We start from the raw sequence: 22,570 nt of genomic DNA on the forward strand, positions 1-22,570 counted from the left end.
TACTGAGCAGCTCTTATACAGAAATGGCAAGCATTCTCACAGCACAGACTCAATTATAAGACTTAAGAAGATTTGGTTAAATACTAACTATAGTGCAATAGTTGATCTATCTCATTAAAAATACAATAAAATGAATGTTAGACTGAACACTTCAGAAACCCTTGTTTTGCACATATTCTAAATTTCCACCTGTAATAAACACATACTATGCATGACCAAGTATAAACTCTCAGAGGACTTGTTTCTTAATTTCCTTTTCTCCTCTAAGAGTATCTCCGGGGCGCCTGGGTGGCTCAGTGGGCTAAGCCTCTGCTTTGGCTCAGGTCATGGTCTCAGAGTCCTGGGATCAAGCTCTACATCAGGGTCTCTGCTCAGCGGGGAGCCTGCTTCCCCCTCTCTCTCTGCCTGCCTCTCTGCCTACTTGTGATCTCTCTCTCTCTCTGTCAATTAAATAAATAACATTTAAAAAAAAAAGAGTCTCTCCAGCAATAATTAGTACTTCCTTGGGATCAATAAATATCAAAGTATCAAGTTCCATCATTTGCCCTTTGCTTAGTAATAGGTTTGTGTAGAGGACTAAATATAAATTAATGAACAACTTGAGAACAAGAATAAGTGGCTTTACTTTTTATATCTCTTTGGTTACATTATTTATGTGCAAATCAGGCCTCATTTTTGTTTCTACTCTACTCTTGTATTCCTCAATCACTTCAGGGCCACCTAATTGGTTTATAACCCGTAATCAATTTAGCCTTTCATTATCCAATGTGAAAACATTTATTCACAAGTGGCAGTAAGTCGTACCGAACACTAGACTACACTATACTGCTACTGTGTTCACTGGGTTCTCTGGCCTTCTGTCAGCTAACCGGAATAAATATAGAATCCAGACAGGCATGAACACCCAAAAATGTAATGGTTTTTATTTCTTTTAATTCTTTTAAAGATTTTATTTATTGGACAGAGAGAGAGAGAGGTGGGGGGGAGCACGCACAAGCCACACACAAGGAGGAGTGGCAGGCAGAGGGAGAGGGAGAAGCAGTCTCCGTGCTGAGCAAGAGCCCAATGTAGGACTTAATCCCAGGACCTTGGGATCATGACCTGAGAAAAAGGCAGACACTTAACCTGACTGAGCCATGTAATGGCCCATGTAATGGTTTTTAAATAATACCTAGTTACGTATAAGATAAGCCAATGTTCAATTCAAATAATTTTATTCATTATGCTTAAAACCATGAATCATTACCTGGTGTATCTGCAATAGCAACAGTGAGTTATTCAAATTTTCAAAATGATTTTTTAAATTATTTTATTATTATGAGTTCATTTCAACGCCTCTAGCAGTATTTCTGGACATGGGAACATTTTACACAAATCTATACTGCTATTTGGATTGGTCCCAAACTTACCTAAAGACGGGGTAGGTCAGGTTCTTTGTGAAAACACTGTTAAAATATACTTGTTTCATAGAGATGTGGTATTGATTTGTCATTGAAGCTTAAAGAGTTACATGGCAATGGATTTCTACTTTTTGTCTAGATGGAACTAAAGCCGTGGCCATGGAAGCACTTTTTATAAAAGGCTAGATGTTAACAATAATGAAAATGCTAAAGGAAATTGTAAAAAGATTACTGTAATAGAATGGAGGAGAATTACATTTATTGTGCATCTATGTACCAGGCTTTAGGATACTACTTTGTTTTGTTTTGTTTTGTTTTGTTTTGTTTTTTTGCTTTGTTTTGTTTTAGGCCTGTTGCAGTTATAATGAAATGAACCAAAAAATATCTAGGGAGACCAAATTAACACTCTTTTGAAACATCAGGAAGTACAAGGGCTTTGGTCAGTTTCTTCACTTAAGGATCCAGTCTTCAGCTTGGCAGTTCTAGAAATTCAATGGTTGGACCAAAGGATTGAACAAGTTCACAGAAATTACTCATGAAAAACAGGTATTTCTACAATTAAAAATTATTACTCAGAATACCATATGGTATGCATGGATCCAAGATTCTTTGACACATTACTGGTGCAGCTACTTGTAAAAACTTCAGTGTCTACTGATACTAATTACATACGTACTCAATCATCCAGCAATTCTATCTTTAGCTATATATTCAATAAACATGTATGTATGTAATCAACAATAACAACAAAATGTGTAAGAATATTCAGAGCACTCTACATGTAAAAGCTCAAAACTGAAAACAGTCTAAAAGTTCATTAACACCAGAATCAATTAATAAATTTTTATATTCTTAAAGTGAAATATTAAATAGCAATCATATGAACAATTTACCATATGAAACCCCATATGTAAATTAATAAACATATAGTGAAAAAAACACTGAAACATAAGAGAGGGCATACTATATGATCTCATTATCTAAGTTTAGCCACAGACAAAATCCATGAATGTTGTTTGGAAGAATAGAGATTCCTTTGAGAACAGGAGTGGTCTTCTGGAGAGTTGGTAATATTTAAATTCTGGATTAAGATTCTGAATATATATACATATATACAATGAAACATACAGTATAATGTTTTCATTTTGTGAAAAGGTATTGGACTAGATACTTACAATTTGTAGTCTTCTCTGTATAATTCAACAATTTGCTTTAAAAATGTTAATAACTTAGGAGTATGAGGAAGAGGAAAGGAGCACACATGAAACAAGACTGGCCATGAGTTGATAACTATTGAAAGGCGGTTGATGAACACCTGCACTTCTCTGCTATTGCGTATGTTTGAAAATTTCACTATTAAAAAAAGTACAATCCTAGAAACAACGCCAAAGGCAAGGGAAGCAAGGGCAAAAATGAATTATTGGGATTTCATCAAGATCAAAAGCTTTTGCACAGCAAAGGAAACAGTTAACAAAATCAAAAGACAACTGACAGAATGGGAGAAGATATTTGCAAACGACATATCAGATAAAGGACTAGTGTCCAGAATCTATAAAGAACTTAGCAAACTCAACACCCAAAGAACAAATAATCCAATCAAGAAATGGGCAGAGGACATGAACAGACATTTCTGCAAAGAAGACATCCAGATGGCCAACAGACACATGAAAAAGTGCTCCATATCACTCGGCATCAGGGAAATACAAATCAAAACCACAATGAGATATCACCTCACACCAGTCAGAATGGCTAAAATCAACAAGTCAGGAAATGACAGATGCTGGCGAGGATGCGGAGAAAGGGGAACCCTCCTACACTGTTGGTGGGAATGCAAGCTGGTGCAGCCACTCTGGAAAACAGCATGGAGGTTCCTCAAAATGTTGAAAATAGAACTGCCCTATGACCCAGCAATTGCACTACTGGGTATTTACCCTAAAGATACAAACGTAGTGATCCAAAGGGGCACGTGCACCCGAATGTTTATAGCAGCAATGTCCACAATAGTCAAACTATGGAAAGAACCTAGATGTCCATCAACAGATGAATGGATCAAGAAGATGTGGTATATATACACAATGGAATACTATGCAGCCATCAAAAGAAATGAAATCTTGCCATTTGTGACAACATGGATGGAACTAGAGCATATCATGCTTAGTGAAATAAGTCAAGCAGAGAAAGACAACTATCATATGATCTCCCTGATATGAGGAAGTGATGATGCAACATGGGGGCTTAAGTGGGTAGGAGAAGAATCAATGAAACAAGATGGGATTGGGAGGGAGACAAACCATAAGTGCCTCTTAATCTCACAAAACAAACTGAGGGTTGCTGGGGGGAGGGGGGTTTGGGAGAAGGGGGTGGGATTATGGACATTGGGAAGGGTATGTGCTTTGGTGAGTGCTGTGAAGTGTGTAAACCTGGTGATTCACAGACCTGTACCCCTGGGGATAAAAATACATGTTTATAAAAAATAAAAAAAATTTAAAAAAAAGTACATTCAAATTTCTAGAAAAAAATCTATGAAAAACGTCAATCTTTTGAAATTGTGTTAGGCATTTATCTAAGCTTATGTACTCTATCAAGCACCATGTATAAAAAATGATAAATCAGACATCATAGATTTAGAAACTTCTCTTTGAAAGATTCAAAAGAATGAAAAGACAAGCCACCGCTAGGAGAAAATATTTTCTAACTACCTATTTGATAAATGACTTTATCCAGAATATATAAAAAATTCTCAAACTTTAATAATATGACTATAGAAAACCCAATTTAGAAATGGGCAAAACAGGGGCACCTGGGTGGCTCAGTTTGTTAAGGGCCAACCAACTCTTCATTTTGGCTCATGTCATAATCTCAGGATCATGAGATCAAGCCCTGTGACAGGTTCTGCACTCAGCACAGAGTCTGCTTGAGACTCTCTTCCTCTCCCTCCCTCTCTGTCCCTTCCTCTGCTCACTGGTGCTTTCACTGTCTTTCTCTCTCTTTCAAATAAACAAACAAATAAAATCTTTAAAAAAAGAAATGGACAGGGGGCCCTTCGGTGGTTCGGTCATTAAGTGTCTGCCTTCCACTCAGGTCATGATCCCAGGGTCCTGGGATAGAGCCCCACAATGGGCTCCCTGCTCGGTGGGAAACCTGCTTCTCCCTCTCCCTCTGCTGCTCCCCTGCTTGTGTTCCCTCTCTTGCTGTCTTTCTCTGTCAGATAAATAAATAAAATCTTAAAAAAAAAAAAGAAATGGACAAAATATTTGGACAATTCAATACAGATGACATGAGGATGTCAAATAAGCTTATGAAAAGATGTTCAACACCATTAAACATTAGAAAAACAAATTAAAACAAGATGCCACTATATATCTATTTAAATAGCTAAAATTTAAAATGTTGATCATACTAAATGTTGGTACAGATGTGGACAATTGGAACTCTCCTTTGTTGGTGAGAATGTAAAAATGTCCCTACCCCATTTGGAAAACACTTTGGAAGTATGTTAAAATGTTAAATATATACCTATCTTTTAACTCAGTATTTTCATTCTTAGACATTTAACAAGAAAAGTAAAAGAGCATACAAAGACCTGTGCATAAATTTTCAAAATGACTCTATTTGTAATAATCAAAAACTGAAAACAACACAAGTTTCCACCAACAGACAAATGGTTAAAAACATTGTGGTAAATCTGTACAAGGGGCTATTTATTATTCCATTATATTTAAAAAATGAAATACATATGCAACATAGAAAATCCGAAAATATTTATGGTTTTTTAAAAAAGCCAGGCAAAATGAGTAATTGCTGCATGACTCCATTTATGAAAAATTATAGGAAATTCAAACTAATTTATAGTGACAGAAATCATAAGACTGATGACTGGTGGTGGGAAGCAGAGGTAGAAGAGAGAGTTAATAGACAAGCACGGAGAAACTTTGGGGGTGATGATTATGACCACTATATTGATCGTTGTGTTGGTTTCATGGGTGTATACTTATATCAGAACTTACCAAATTTAGGGGAGTCTGGGTAGTGCAGTCACTTAAGCCTCTGACTCCTGGTTTTGGCTCAGATCATGGTCTTAGCATCTGGGAACAGAGTCCTGCTTCAGGTTCCACAGTCATTCGGCATGGAGTCTGCTTGAGATTCTCTCTCCCTCTCCCTCTGCCCCTCCCACTCATGTTGTTTCTCTCTCTCTGTCTCTCTCTCTCTCTCTCACTCAAATAAACAAATAAAACCTTAAAAAAAACTTACCCATTTACACTTTAAATGTATGTCAATCACACTTCAATATAGCTATTAGGAAAAAAGAAATAACTGCACAATATGTTACTTATTTTCTAGTATGAACTTATACCATATGCATTTCTTCATTTGCAGTAAAATAAAATAAACTTAAAAACCGTAGTTATTTTACTCAATTGTAATGAAACCCCATTATCTATCTTTACTTCTCAACAATCTACACATCTTTAATGTGCAGAATATTCAAATCCATTTTTATGGACCATTCTGAAAAAAAAAATGAGACTAAATTCTTCCCATTTTAATGTTTCAAATAATTCTGTGAATATTTTCTCCCATGTCAACTTTTTTTCTGCTAAATAAGAGCTAAAAACTAGAGAGTCTACAGTTTGATTAAAATTTAAATCTTCCAGTATGCTTAACCATTAAATTATTGTTATATAGACATTTTCATTTCCTCTGATACATCTTATATGTGGATTGTTCATAATTTTATTCTCATCCTCAAGTTTTAGAGGAATAGGACATTACGCCCTTATGCACTGTCAAAATATGTGTAATTTAAACTTCACAAACTCTGAAGTTGTTATTATAACAAACTTTTGCTGATGAAGAACTCAGATTTAGAGTTAAAGCAATTTGCCTAAAATTACACACATGTTAACTTGCTAAGCAAGGACACAAACCCAGATATGATATTTTATCATATTATACCACTTTCCAACAAATTAAAGATATGGTACTTCCAAGATGCTAGAATTTTAAAATATATTTCCTCCTTTATATCATTTTCTCTCAGAACAAAAATTATTTTAAAGTGACCCATATCTAAGGACTCTTATATACTACTACATAATCTTTTGGAGTTGGAAATTCAGTCGATGACAAATGTGGTGCATTTCAGAAGAAAAATTGGGGATTTTAAAATCAGACATATACACATTCAAATCTAGATTCAACGACCAACAATGAATGTGAGTGAGCTTTGGAAAGTTATTTCAAACTGCTAGATTTCTATTTCCTAAATCTGTAATATTTCAAAATAATATTTACCTTGCTGACGATTGTCAAGTTTTCTGGTAATGTATACAGAGTGTGTAGCATGAAAGCAGTGTTCAGTAAATGGCTGCTCTAAAAAAATGGGATTGATGAATATAGATACTACTTCAAAAGGCAGTCATTAAATATTTCTACTACTTCCTAACAATCATTTACATTTCTGAAGACACATTCTTTTTTTTTTTTTAAAGATTTTATTTATTTATTTGACAGACAGAGATCACAAGTAGGCAGAGAGGCAAACAGAGAGAGAGAGAGAGAGAGGAGGAAGCAGGCTCCCTGAAGAGCAGAGAGCCCGACGTGGGGCTCGATCCCAGGACCCTGGGATCATGATCTGAGCTGAAGGCAGAGGCTTTAACCCACTGAGCCACCCAGGCACCCCCTGAAGACACATTCTGAAAATACATTATAAGAACATTGAAGAGGATGAAAAACTTAAGCTGTATGTATGTGTAGTATGTGATACACACACACGCATGCACGCAAACACACACGTATTCTTCACAGTAAAACAAAAACATTGTTTTCCAAAGAAATATTTGGAAATTTAGAATACTTCTCAGATGTGAGTCACCATACTCCAGCAACTCTACATATTTATTAGGTAAGGTTAAAAAGATAGGATATAGGAAAATCATGTTTCCACAACCTCTCTACTACCTACAGCTACTTTGTGTGGCTTTGGACAATTTATAGCCAAGTTTCCACCTATTATAATATGAAATAATAGAACTAGATATTCTTTAAATTATACTCAAACCCCAAAATTCTATCCTATGTTACTCTTTCTAATTAAATAATATAATATTAGCACAATTTTGACTAGAATTCCATCCCACAAAATTAACACTGTGTAGATGATAAATTAATCAATGCCAACCACATTCACAAGTGCTTATTACTGTAGAAATGTAATGAATCACAATGGCTGGCTTTTTCATGTCAGTTGTTACAGTATTAATACTGTGTTGGACAGCTCTGAGTTTTGTTCTCAATTTTGCATTGCACAAGCTCAAAATTATCAGTTTAGCCACAAGAAATCCTAATTTCCTGGGATTAGTGTACTCTCTAAAATTTAACTCTGATGATTCTCTTTACAGAAAAGAGAATTACCACTATGGTAGAATTGTCATTAGCATGAAAACAATCTTGAACAAAAAGCTCTCTCTGGACCCCACGTCTTCCTATAACTGCTATCCCTTGTCCCTCTTCATTTGTCCTAGGATTGCTTCTCTGTGTTTATATTATTTGGCTACTCAACAATATTTGACACTTCTGGCTATCCCTTCTTTCTTGCAGCTTTGTTTTGTTTTGTTTTTCTCTCCAAATTTCCAAGATAACCTTTCCTCATTCTCTTCCTTCTTTACTGGTTACCATTTCTCAGTCTGCTATTCTAACTTCTCTACTTGCACTAAACTTCTCACTGTTCACAGATAATATCTAGAACATGTTTCTCCAAATCTTCCTTGAGTTTCATTTAGCTCGTGGCTTTAAGTATATTGATGCACTGTTGACCTCTAAACATTTGCATTCAAGCTTGAGGTCTTGCTTGAACTGCAGACTCTGATATATTTATTGGGATTCTAATAGGCATCTCAAAATTAACATGTCTAAAGAAGAACTGTGTTCATCATCCCCCAAGTGATTCTGATGAACTTAACCTGTTATTGTCTTTGTTGTTCTCATCCAAGCCATTCATCCTTCATCTAGATTATTGCAAAAAATTTATAATTCATCTCTCTGCTTCTATTCTTGCCCCCTTCGAATCCATTCTCAACAGAGCAAACAGAAGGATTGTGTCTCAAAATATAAATCAGATTGTATTGTTCCTCTGCTTAAAACCAAACAAAAGCTTCCCTTTACACTTGACACTTTGAATATATTGTGTGTATACACAATATTCCTCAGTATCTATCCCTGCCAACTTGGACCACATCTACCACCACTGTTCCCCTTAACTCAGTACACTCTAACTATGCTGACTTTCTTTCTGTTCTTCAAATATATTAACCTCATTCAAATCTCTGGCCCTTATCCTAGGATATTTAAATGGCTGACTCCTCAAAATCCAGGAATCAGCTTAAATATTATCTCCTCAGGGAGGCCTTCCCTGCCCACTTAATCTCTAGCACACCATTCTGTTTGATATTCAAGACATTGTACTGATTATTTTGTATTGATCTATTTGTTTATTGTCTGCCTTTCCCCACCAAATATAATCTTTAGACAGAACATTTTCTGTCTTATTCAGTTTTTTATATCTAATACTTATCACAGTGTTTCCTGATAGGAGACTCTCAATAGATGTTGAAGTAACAAAATGTAAAAATATGTAGACGTAGCTATCCACAATAGGCAAGAAAATGGTATCAGATATTGGAGTAGAGCTAGGATGGTCTCTCCAAGAGACCATAAAATGGCAGCTTGGCTTAGGCTAAGTGGAGACTTATATAATTTAGTAATAACCAGAAATCTTTGATTTTTAATATTTATGAACAGCATAGAAGTTATGAACTTTGTGTCTTTAGAATTTGTATATATTTTTTGAATTGTATCTTTCTCAAATCAAAGCAACTCTAACATGTAAGCAGCCACTTAAAGCAATAGGCATTAGGACAAAGAGTGTACAAAGGCCATTAATTTTGGCCTGTTGATATTGGCACATAACTGTGACTTTTAAGTTAAGTCTGTGGCTCTAACTTAATTTGAATAGGAAGAACCAAATAGGACAGGTCAGTACACTCATTTCTGCACAGATTAGATTAATAAGCTCAGTTTTGGAGAGCTCTAGGTGCAAGGCTAACAGTTCCATTATTTCAGAGGTATATATGGACACAACACAAATCCTAGAGTTTGGGATTAGGCCATATTTCCTAGGCCAATAGTCCATTTTTCTATTTTTTTAATTCTAGAATTGAATCTAATAATTTATACCATTGCAGGTGCATTTTTAAGAATTATCAGTATCCTAGGTCACTATTTCTTTAGGAATATTCTAAAGAGTTACTACAGTTAACCTTAGGTATTAGAAACCATATGTGTTCAATCCTGAGTGTCTTTAATAAGCACAGACAAACCCCTTCCCTGCTGTGTAATTCATAGCCACACTAGGCGAAAGAAAACACAGGCAGGGAAAGGTTATTCTTCAGTGACCTGAATCTTCTAAGTACTTGCTTGAGTGGCAGTCATCCGACAGAGGTTGCATCCCAGAGGATTCAGAGACATTTGCCTATTTGTAGATTCTCATCCCTATGGAGAGCTCACTGTTAGACCATTTCAGTAAGTGTAATAGGGCATAGATGCCTATCTTTTATTTTCATAGAGAAATTCTTTCTCTCCTTATTTTTTTCCTCACGAGCAGAAATTACTAATAACAGAGCTCTTGAACAAGTCCAACCTCATTTATCACTATAGTGCTTTCATTTGATTTATTTAATTATTTTCTGTTTTGTTAATTGTGATTATCCATAGTACTACAATTTATCACATTTTCTCTACTTTTTAAAATGCTCATTTGTAGTTCTTGTTCTTTCATGTCTTCTTATTGATATTCATAATTGCAGCTGCTTTGGAGGACCTTTCATATCTCCTCCTCCTTCTCAAAGTATAGCAGTATTTATCTTTAGTGTCTCTAGTCATTTTTTTCTAATTTCGCTATTTCATGTTGCCCTCATAAATATATTTTAATCCAGACTTTTCTACAAGGGAAATTTGAGACTGTCATTGATTTTCTGTTAAGACGATAACAACAAAAATGTTACCTAGTAGAAAAGTAAAAGCAGGTAATTTGAATGTTTTATTTAACGATTAATAAAATGCTCTGGATTCAATTCAATGATTTGAATTAAAAATAGACCTAAATAGGAGCGCCTGGATGGCTCAGTGGGTTAAAGCCTCTGCCTTCGGCTCAGGTCATGATCCCAGGGTCCTGGGATCAAATCCTGCATCGGGCTCTCTGCTCAACAGGGAGCCTGCTTCCTCCTCTCTGCCTGCCTCTCTGCCTACTTGTGATCTCTGTCTGTCTAATAAATAAATAAAATCTTTTTTTTAAAAAAAAAGACCTAGATAAATACATAAATAACAATTAAATTCTGCAAAAGAAATGTAGATTCTCAATAACTCAGCATGCAAGTTTTCTCACTTACGGTTTGTTAGCTTTTACCCATATTTATTTGAGAAACACATATAGTTAACCTGTGAGATTTAGGATGCTGCTTTAAGTGGTGATAAAAATTAAAGATGAGTTTCTGTATTAAATACATAGTATCAAATAAATAAATAAATAAATAAATACATAGTATCTCCAAGATGTAAAAAGATATAGAACAGATGCAACTTACATTAAGAATTGAACAGAAGTTTCTTCTAGTTAGGAAAATCATGGAAAACCTACAAAGAGGTAGAATTTGAGTTGGAACTTAAATAAGATTTAAAATATTTGCTATAGTAAATAATGCTTATACCCCAATAAAGCTTATAAGCAGAAAAATATAGGACGTGTTTTGAGGATAGTGATATAGTAGAACTAGAGATAAAGTTCTGTAGGGTATGATATACAATAAAGCCTACGTGTAAGTTGGGCTTCCATTGCAGAGAAACTAAAATGAAAATTCAACCCTAGGATGCAATAGAAAAGCACTCAACAGTTTAAGTTTGAGAGAAATCTGATTGTCTGTATTTCCTCCATAACAGCAAAACTAATCTTATAATGGAAGGCACTCCAGTTATAAGACTATTACAATAGACTAAGTCAAGCTTGAACTAAGGTGGCAGGAGTGGAAATAGAAGTCAGCTTGATTTAATGCTAACTCTAGGAGATAGAATAAATATATTGGTAACGAATGAAATTAGAACAAGGCTTAAGCAAAAGCAAGGCCAAGATTCTGCAGCTAAGTAACTAACAAAAATATAAATGATATCAAAAACTTACTGTGAAGTTGCTAAATTTCAAGTGTCCCAAATATATTCATTTACTTAATCCTCAGATCATTCCTATGAAGTTAAGGAACCAGACTGCCATTAACAGAAATTAGAAATTTTGATGGAGCAATAGGTTTGGAATGAATGTTAATGAGTTCTATTAAATTTTGTGGTTTTAGATAGAGTTTTAGTCGACAAAGTAAGCGATGCTGCAGAAAGTTATCTCCCATACTTTAGAAATCAAATACAATAAAGGCTTACTTTTCACACTCATTAAATGTCCCACACAAATTGTCTAGGGACTATGCTTATACGGTTCTAGATGCTGAAGTTTCTGCCATCTCTAGCATTTTCAACACTGTTCCTCTGACAGTTTCACAGAAGGAGAAAATGTGAATAGAATAGGCACATACATTTTACTGCATCAGCCCCACCAGGACTGACATAATTTCCACTTACAGTTCTTTGTACAGATCTAATCACATGGCTTAAATATAATTGCAAGGGAGGCTAGGATATGCAGGGGAGCACGTGGACTACTTGGTGGACTACACTACTATCTCTGACACAGGCACCATCTGCTCATTTAAAAGACATAGTAGTATAATAGAAATGGGATCCAGAACTAAGTATAGAGTTTCAAACTAATTTTTCCAGTCATGTGCTAAATTATTCATAGGTCTTAGATTCCACTATTTTTTAATTACACTTTTGTCTTCTACCACGGGATTACATTTGTTGAAAATCTTTCCCTTCCTTGTCCTCATAGTTAAATCCTATTCATTCTTCAAACTACAATTCAATATATTCAAAAAACAGTGCTGTGGCAATTAGTTTTCTATATTGAAGGGGAAACAGTCATCTGAAATATAATAGATTCTCAGTAAAATTAAGAGTGAACATAATTTGAGGCACCTGGATGGCCGAATCAGTTGATTGTCTGCCTTGGCTCTGGTCATAATCTCAGGGTCCTGGGATGGAGCCCACTCCTGGGCTCCCTGCTCATCAGGGAGTCTGCTTCTCTCTATTCTTCTCCCTCTGTCCCCCCCCCCACTCCCTGTTCACACACACTCTCTCTCTCTCAAATAAACAAATAAAACCTTAAACAACAACAACAAAAAAAAAAGAGTGAACATAATTTAAAAAGACACAAAATACTGGAAAAAAAACATTGTATTTAGAATACATAATAGGAATAGTCTCAAAAAAAGATCAACTGATCCAACTACATAAATACAGAATTTCTAGATATAAAATATATTGGAAGATTAAAAAAATAAAAAACAAGGAAAAACACTTGCAAAAAAAAGCAAATGTTAAAAATATTTTACATTGCTGTCCCACAACTACAAAGAACAAACCAATTCATAATATATGGATAACCACAAGAAAACTTTAGAAATACAAAATTAGTAATTATTAAAGAAATATTTGTTAATCATTAAAGAAATCTTAAAATGCACATAGCAATGAAGCTTATTTTCCATTTCTAAAATTGACACTCAGAATTCTAAACATAATGAATGAAAACTCAGATACTTTTTATGAGTATCATTACTAGAGAATGTTTCTGGAAAATATCTATTAAGTTCATAAATTCATTCCACAAATATTTGCCCACTTTTTCTGCACTTGATGCTATTACAGGGATTTGAGATGCATCAATTAAAATAATAATAGTAATAAAAAAATCTTTGCCTTCATGAAACTTATACTGCAGTTGATATCTTAGTTTGGGTTTTCTCAAAAGCATATCCTGAATTTGGATTCAAATAATTTATTTAGTAGTAGATGTTCTGGAAAGTATAATAGTAGGCAACTGAATTAGGGCTATGAAAGCAACCAATCGATGTATTGTTATGTCAAATACTATGGTGAGAGGTTGTTACTTAGTATTGCACAGAAATTCTGAAAAATAAAAATTAAGCACAGCCTTGGGAATTATGCATAAAAGGCCTGAGAGAGCTGTCATAGTTGTGGAGTAACTCATGTGAGTTGGTTGAGAGCTGTTTTTGGTGTGTTCATTTCTCCACACATTCAGTCTGCCATATATCAGTCTTCTACAGAACCAGAGGGGCGTTATCAAGGTCAAAGATGTAGAAACTAGCACTTAGGTGGGAGCAGTAATAGAGTACAGGTCTACTAGGTATAGGGAGGGAGGGCACTGGAAGTTATGCTAAACTAAGAAAGATAATAAAGAAAAATATTTTTAAAAAGTTAGTTACAAGTACATTAGAAGGTGATAAATATTACCAACAAAAAGAAAAGAAGTGGAATAAGGTAAGAGGGATTGGTATATCCAGGCAGAGGAAAGACAGATTCCAACATTAAGTAGGGTGATCAGGATAGACCCCCTTGGGAGGATGAGATATACATACAGATTTGAAGGAAGAGGAAGAATCTACCAAACAGATATCTGTGCAAGATTATTAGAGGCAGAAAGGACATCTGAGCAAAGGACCCAATGGACTTTGCCTGGAAAGTCTGAGGACCAACAGTGAGGCTAATGAAATGGAATGATAACCACAAGAAGAGAGGTAATCAGCTGGCTTGGAAGGATAGTACGTGAATTGTATAGGACCCTAGACACTTGCGAGGCCTTCCACTGTAGTTGAAATGGGGATCCACAGCAAGGTTTTTAAAAATGGGAGACATAAAATATTTTCTCTTTCAAAAGGATTATTCTAGCATTTTCATTCCTGCTCATGAGGAAGTAACTGATGTCAGACTTACCCTATTGGAATAAATAAATAAGACACTAGACAAAACAGATGAGGTAACTGTTTTACCTACAGTGGAAAACAGACAGCCTAAGACTATGTCCCTGAGAAAAAGGAAATTTACAAGCTAACATAAAAGCAATTAGGAATAGATTTAATGAATGTCAAGCACAGCCTCTACACTAAAAACAACAAAACTCTGTAAAGAGAAACTAAAAGAGGCCCAAATAAATGGATAAATATACCATGTTCATGGATTTTAAGACTCACTATTGTTGAGATACTGATTTCCCCAAATTGATCCATATGTTTGAATACAGTCTCAAACAAAAGCCTAATAAAAATTTGGTAGCAATTTAGGACTAATTCAAAGTTTATATAGAAATGCAAAGGTCTTGCATAAACAAAATCACTTCTTAAAAAAGTCCCCAGTCTTATTGAGATAAAATTGATGTATAACATTGCATTAGTTTAAGGTATAAAATATGATGGTTTAATATATGTATATGCTGCAAAAAGATCATCACAATAAGGTTAGTTAACACATACATCATCTCATATAGTTACAATTTATATATGTGTGTTGAAAACTTTTAAGATCTACTCTCAGTGACTTTCTAATATATAATATAGTATTGGTAACTATAGTCAACATATGTACATTATAGCTCCAGAACTTATTTATCCTCTAACTGGAAAAACCTTTTTAAAAGATAATATATTTGAAGGATCTTCATTGCTAGATTTCAAGAATTTCTAAAAAAATTAGTGTTATAATTACACTATGAAGTATTGAAGTAAGGACAGAGAATAATTCAATAGACCCAAATAGAGCATTCAGAAATAGAACTCGCAGAAACTTATTTTTCATCACAGATGCAAGGTATATGCTACTGAGTAATTTACAAAATGAACTATTAATTCAGCCAACAACATGGAAGAATCTTTAAAATAACTATACTAAACACCAAAAAGGGGATGAATTATCATTGTACTTAAATAATATATGCAATAAGAAGTCAGAAATGTCTTTAGTTTAAATTCTCCTTAATTACATGTCAATATGGCCGAAGATGGCCATGAAGTATTTTATAATGCTCTTTCAGATTAGATTATTCAAATACATCGTTTCTCAACTCTGCATTTAGGATGTCATAGAAAGTACTAAAACTGTCTGAAAGACAGGTAGAGTTGTACATTTTTTTTGTTGCTTTCTCTCAGCATAACAATACTTGCCAGGCTTCTGCAGTGTCTAAAACTAACTCTGCCTCCTGACTGTCATTTAGGGGATGACTCAAGGGACATCTGTGCTGTTCTGAAGTTCTGGATGCAAACATAATGGTATTAAAGAAAAAGGTAGGGAAGAACAAGCTAGAGGAGCCCAAAGATTCAGGAGTAAGTGTTGAGATCCAAAGTTTTTGACTTTTTGCTGAAGTATATATTCTTAACTCACTTCACCATAATTCATATTTGAGATGGAGGTTTTGTTGGAGGCAGAGAAAGGTATAATCTGCTTTGGCTCATGAGCCCAAGATGCTTTGGCATAGTTCTTATCCCAAACCTAAAATCCAGATGGACAATGTGACATTCTTATAAAAAGAAATGGCCGCTGAAGTTGGAAATACAAGTCTCTAGTATAATCTTACTTATTATGCTCAGATTCATGCTTAAAAGGGGCAGCTCTGCTAGGAATTAAAACATCCTCTATATTCATTCTTTCCCATTTGTTCAATATGACCTGAACTGGATTGGAGCCATAGTTGATGTAAATGATTCCAAACTCCAGGGACAAAAGCTAACAAACAGGATCTTGGGATTCTCTCCGAGGGACCACACTGAGCCTAGTCTTCACAAAGATCAAGAAGTCTCCTCCTATTCTGCCTGGTTTTAATAACTGTGCATAGGGATTGGAAGGTAAATGGAGACAGTTTCAGGTATATTCTGTGGCTCTTCCTTCTGAGCTCCCAAGTCTGCCACAAAGGATCTTAATTACTTTTAATTACAGCAACTTCAGTCTGTCCACCATTCCCTATATTTCCCAATTGAAAACCTTTATTATATAAAGCTTTCAGAGGAGGCCCACATAATCCTGAAAATGTAGGCAAATATGACTCAGCTCTCCAAAACTTTAAATTCTTGAAGGGGTGGGGGGACTCATTTGGAAAGAAAAGAACACAGTGCTGCAGCTACCTATAAAATCAGGGAAAGTATGTTAAGTGGGTGTCCTTACAACGAGTTCGATGGAAACACAAACTGTGAAAACAACAGGGTTTGCTTTTGATTTCCATGTAGGTTTTGCTGTTGCTATTTTTAGGCCCTCAGGTACATGCACAGGTGCTGTATCAAGGGGCAGCTGAACCAGAAGGGGTCCAAGGTTTACTGGAGTGTATTGGTAAGGATCATAGCTCCATCAACAGAACTTGGAAATTTCAAGGGCTTATGACTATCAGTAGCCATGTGGACACTGCTGAAGACTGCAGAGACAAGCTGTTCATCTTGTGATGCTTCTCTCTGTTGTTCAATGTCCTTTACGTCTTGGGAGTACAAGGCCATTGTCATTGGTGAACAACATTCAAAGTGATTTATTGTTTTTCTGCTGATATTTAGACTTTGGCTGCTCTGTATTATTTCCAAAAGCACAGATTTCTATGTGTCTTGATGTATTCTGATGTTCAAAATGACCTGAACTGGAAAGGCAGAATATGGTAGGCAAAGGAGTCCAGTGAGCTATAAAAGGGAATTTTAGCTTATGGTAAGGAAGGGGCCGCAAAAGTTCATCTAGATCATCTTTTTTTTTTTTTTTTTTTTTAAAGAACTTAATCTAAAAGCTTTATTTCTCACCTAGTAAAACATTCTAAGGACTTTTAATCATCAAAAATCTTATGCTATATCTTGTCAGTGTCAAAGTCTCCACCGCAGCAAACATTAATTAAATCACTACCTGTTCCTCCCCTAATGATAATGTGATACAAGTCATCCTCATCCTCATTCTTTCTGTTTCTCTCCCTTTCTTCCTCTCTTTCTTTTTGTATTTCTCCCTCTCATTCTCTCTCTCACACACACAAACACACATACACAATCCTGCTGAAAACGCTTACATTTTCTCTTGAGTACTAGTACTCTAATTACAGTGGCACCAACAGCATTGTTCTAAAAAAGGTACATCTAGAAATATTCATGTGAACATATCTCCATAATCTCCTTTCACTACAAAAATGAAGATTTTTCTCAGTTTTGACATGTACAACACCCAATTCCCAAAGGCATTGTTCTGGTTTTCCTCAAAAGGTGGCGGCAAACACAATGCTATCATCCCTTCTATTAACTGCTTGATTTTGTGCTGGGCTGACATACTACATGAGGGTGGGGATGGGAAATGGTGCCTAAACTTGGCCAGTGTGGATCCCATTACAGGGGATTAGGTTGACACTAATGGGGTTGATTCTGCAGCCTGTTCATCCCGTCTGCCAATAGTCAGAGTGAGCAGCCAGAGAACAGCACATCTGAGTGTTTGTGCCAAGACAACTGCAGTATCTGAAGCTTGCTGCTCTCAATGCCTCTGCAGAGCAGAGACAGAAGGGAATGTGGACAAGAGGAGGGCAGCAGCAGGGTTTTCAGATTTGCCTGGCAGGAAGGGACCGAGACTGTCAGGTGTCATATTCTGTTGTCAGCCCTTCTTGTTTCGGAAGAGTCGATTCTCATTCAAGTGTGCCCCTCGGGCTATAAAGGTAGGTTTACAAACAAGCCCAGGATGATCAGAGTCAATAAATAATGTTTTTCCTGTTATGCTTAGGAAGAATTGTTCCTATATTCGGTGTGTAATAGATAAGATTGCTTTCATATTTTTTTTCTTGGCACAAAAATCTGGCAAAGAGGTAAAATTTGTGCCCCAAATGGAAGGTTTCTATATATTTCCACATGAGCCTTCTCTGGTGCCAGTTGGTACAGCCACAGCTGATATCCATTGCAGATAACAAGAGCCAAGTCTCAGAAGCGAAAAGGAGGAAAATGGTGTCCAAAAGCAGTCTCTAAATGTTTAGTCAAACTCTCAAAGATGTCACAGAATCATTTGACAATAGATAGTCCATGATTTATTTTTGAAAGACAAAACGAAGAGGCTTTGAGCCAAAATCAGAGAGCCAAGGTAATAAAAGTGTCTCGACGGGACAATCGGCACTTTAGGTTCAGGTCCCTCGATGTCGCCATATTGTCCCATCCATCCAACCCCGATGAGAGAGTTAAAACTAGCACACTGTCATGTTAATATGGCTTCAAATATTAGAAATGATCATCTTTAATCTTTTTAAAATGTTCATTTTATGCCAAGTACATTACAAAAGACTTCAAAGTTTATTATTTTCATATTTAATTTTGGATCTAAATATTTGCATATCTCTTTAGTCATTTCCTTGAAACTGCTATACAAATTCGTGAGCCCCTCAGTTCTTGGTGTCATTGATTATGACTTTGTTTCCCTGATATCGAGGGTATCAGTATTATTCAAGGATAAGAGTAAGAAGCTGAGGCAAAGTACCTAACTTCCAGAGACCAGCATTTCAAGCGGGACTATTCGCTACGTTAATGGTTCAAAATACATATGTCTATCTGCATTTGGGTATGGAGAGGTGATAAATAAGACTGTATTTGTGATCCCTGCACCTGAGGTGAGAAGGAACAAACATAGTCAAAGAAAGCTTAATAAGCTTTCTTTTGTATAAGCTTTCTTATACAATTTAATTTTTTAATTGTATACACTTAAATATTTTATTAATGTAACAATTCTTACTCCTCAAAATATTTTTAGTTAGATGATTTCTTATTTCTGTCAGAAAACACATCATGTAAGTAGGACAAGAATAACTATTTTACTGTTTTAGAAGACGACACAATCAAACAGAAATTACACGTTCAGAAACACATTTAGAAATAGCCCACCGTACTGATCCCTTTTCTAATACTATAATCTTCTCATCATGTTTTCTTCCGCACTGCGCCCTTATTATAATGTGTCACTCATTACCCTGCCTGGTCTGCAGTGAAGAGCCCCACCAGGCAACTCCAACTCAAGAATATATGAGTGTGTGGCTAGAATGAGATCACTATTAAAAAAGAGCATTTGTTTTGTTTCTTTTTTTTAACCAAAGAGTTGAAATCTGTGCCTTTGGGATCAACATCAGAGGGCCACTTAACTCTTCCTTCCCCTAACTCTAAGGGCTCTTTTAGAAACTGAAATAGAGCCCAAAATACACCTTAGACATTTTAATTAGCCAATGATTCAGTCCTCCTTGTTCAGTCGCAATCCAGTCTGGATGTAGAGGTCACACGGTTATGATCACTGAGAGAACGAAGTATAAATAAGTGCTAACCAGGTATTAAAGAACTGAAATGTTAAAAAGAAACACTGGGGTATTCAGAAGCAGTGACTGCAGGAAGCAGATGCTAACCCAGGGTCTGGACAACGAAAGGACAAAGCTGAAATTTCTAACCTTTCCAATCTTGGAGATGGGGTCCAGTGGGACTGCGACCAGAATCTCTACAGAGGGAACAAAGTTCAGATATTATTGGACTGTCATTGGAAGGACCCTAAGGAGCTGGGATTCAGAACTCTGAGGAGGATGTCTCTAATGAGACTGGTTTTGCTGTTTCTGGAAAAACTGTAACTTGGAATGGGCTGCTTCCACCGTGACAAACTTCTGCCTTTCGGTGAAGAAGTGCTGCATAGTTTCAGAAAGTCTCTTCCCCCACTTCCAACCTTCTAGTCTCCCTGCGGCGCCCCCTACTGGCAGAACCTAATAGGAACCAGCAGGTAAAGGAGAAAAACCACCTCTCCAGGGTTTCAGCACCAGCTTCACACAGCCGAGTATGAAAGGGTGGCTTTGAAGCTGAGACCAAACAGATAATTATCACACATAAAGAGAGTATAAGGAAATAATAAAGATCTTCTGGTAGTCTATTTTACCCGCATTTATTCTCCCAATTTCATAGAGGAAGACTCAAATCTGAGCTTGTATGTTTAAGAACACAAAATAATTTTTGATGAGTTTCAAGCAGTTTTCAAACCTGATAAAACATTATCAACCCCTGAAGCAGGTTTTTGTTTGTTTCTTTGTTTAAATGGCAGGACCCACCATGGACAAATTAAATCGGAATTTTTAGAAGTGAGACCTGGATATTATTTTGTTTTGTTTTGCTTTGTTTTAATATTTTATTTATTTACTTGACAAGTAGAGATCACAAGTAGGCAGAAAGGCAGGCAGAGAGAGAGAGGAAGGGAAGCAGGCTCCGCACTGAGCAGAGAGCCCTATGCAGGGCTCGATCCCAACACCCTGAAATCATGACCTGAGCCAAAGGCGGAGGCTTTAGCCCACTGAGCTGTTTTGTTTTGTTTTTAACTTACAAGGTTATTTTCGTTTTCAACTGAAGTTAGAAATCATTGGTAATACTAGATCAAAAGAAGAAATATAAATTAGCAATACAAATAAGACCACAAAAACAAATAATAAATAATTCTACCCCTGCAATAAAGAATAAAATTACAAGATGTAATTTTTTTATCCAAAAATTTGGCTGCATTTCTTTTTAATATAATCTTGCTTTATTTGTTGAGTGTTTGAAAAACACATACCCTCATCCATAGAATTAAAAGTTAAAATAATATTTATGAAAGAAATTTAGTTGTTTGCTTCAAAAAACTTAAACTTTTATACCATTTGGTCCAGGGATTCTACTTCTAAGAATTCATTCAAAGAATATCCATTCATTTATTTACAAAATATTATTGAAAGGCTATTATGTGTTCAATGCTGTTAGAAGAAATAGGAACAAGCAGTAGACAAAAAAGATAATGTCACTAAATAATATGGAATTTATATGCAAGAAGGCAGAGGCATAAAACATACATAAGCATATATATAATCAGATAATACAGTACTTTAATGAAAATTAGCTCATGTAATGGGTGCAGAATAAAATTACTTTAGCTACTATGGTAAAGGATGGTCTCTGAGGAGCTGGTGTTTATAGAGTCAAATCTAAATAAATCTGTTATAGTTGAAATACTGGAAGAAGTTCAGTGTGGCCAAATTCAACAAAGGGCAAACAAGGTAAGAAAAAAAGTTATTCAGGAACCGCTTCAAGTACAACCTCAAAGTGGAGTTCACTTGCCACACAGCCTTCTTTGTCAGTATGGTCGTGGTGCAGTGGGCTGATTTGGTCATCTGTAAGACCAGGAGGAACTCTGTCTTCCAACAGGGGATGAAGAACAAGATCTTAATATTTGGCCTCTTTGAAGAGACGGCCCTTGCTGCTTTCCTCTCCTACTGCCCTGGAATGGGTGTTGCCCTGAGGATGTACCCCCTCAAACCTACCTGGTGGTTCTGTGCCTTCCCCTACTCTCTTCTCATCTTCGTGTACGATGAAGTCCGAAAACTCCTCATCAGGCGACACCCTGGAGGCTGGGTAGAGAAGGAGACCTACTACTAGACCCTGTGTCCTGCACGCCGCGGAGCCTCGCGCCACACACTTCGCACCCACCCCCACCCCCTTTGTGTACTTCAGTCTTGGAATTCGGAACTCTACCCTGGTGGGAAAGCACCGAAGCATGTGGGGGAGCGAGACGTCCCGGAATGAAGCGTGTAGCTCTATGGGGGGGAGGGGGGAGGGCTGCCTGAAAAACCTCGTCTATGGGAATGACAGCGGGGATGGTTTTTATGTGCCTTTTTGTTTTTGTAAAAAGGAAAACTTGGAAAGACTGAAAGAATACATTTTATATCTGGATTTTTACAAATAAAGATGGCTATTATAACGGGAAAAAAAAAGTCCAATGAGAAGTCACTTAGAGAGTTTTTTTTTTTTTTTTTTTAGATTTTCTGTTTTTTTTCTTTCATTTTTATTTTTTTTGATTTTTTTTTTTAATTTTTTATTTTTTATAAACATATATTTTTATCCCCAGGGGTACAGGTCTGTGAATCACCAGGTTTACACACTTCACAGCACTCACCAAATCACATACCCTCCCCAATGTCCATAATCCCACCCCCTTCTCCCAAACCCCCTCCCCCCGGCAACCCTCAGTTTGTTTTGTGAGATTAAGAGTCACTTATGGTTTGTCTCCCTCCCAATCCCATCTTGTTTCATTTATTCTTCTACCCACTTAAGCCTCCATGTTGCATCACCACTTCCTCATATCAGGGAGATCATATGATAGTTGTCTTTCTCTGCTTGACTTAT

At 36.1% G+C, this 22,570-nt stretch overlaps 1 protein-coding gene across 1 annotated transcript; it reads left to right on the forward strand.

Annotated features, from left to right (window-relative positions):
* The first annotated feature begins 17,894 nt into the window (after positions 1–17,894).
* Positions 17,895–22,148, forward strand: LOC101693979 (sodium/potassium-transporting ATPase subunit alpha-1-like). The gene is made up of 2 exons (XM_045079923.1): positions 17,895–18,069; positions 21,492–22,148. The coding sequence occupies exons 1-2, from the start codon at positions 17,895–17,897 to the stop codon at positions 21,821–21,823; spliced, it is 507 nt and encodes a 168-aa protein (XP_044935858.1). The 3' UTR covers positions 21,824–22,148.
* The last annotated feature ends 422 nt before the right edge of the window (positions 22,149–22,570 follow it).

This window comes from Mustela putorius, unplaced genomic scaffold (assembly GCF_011764305.1).
Source record: "Mustela putorius furo isolate JIRA1106 unplaced genomic scaffold, ASM1176430v1.1 tig00000430_pilon_pilon_pilon, whole genome shotgun sequence".
NCBI lineage: Eukaryota > Metazoa > Chordata > Mammalia > Carnivora > Mustelidae > Mustela > Mustela putorius.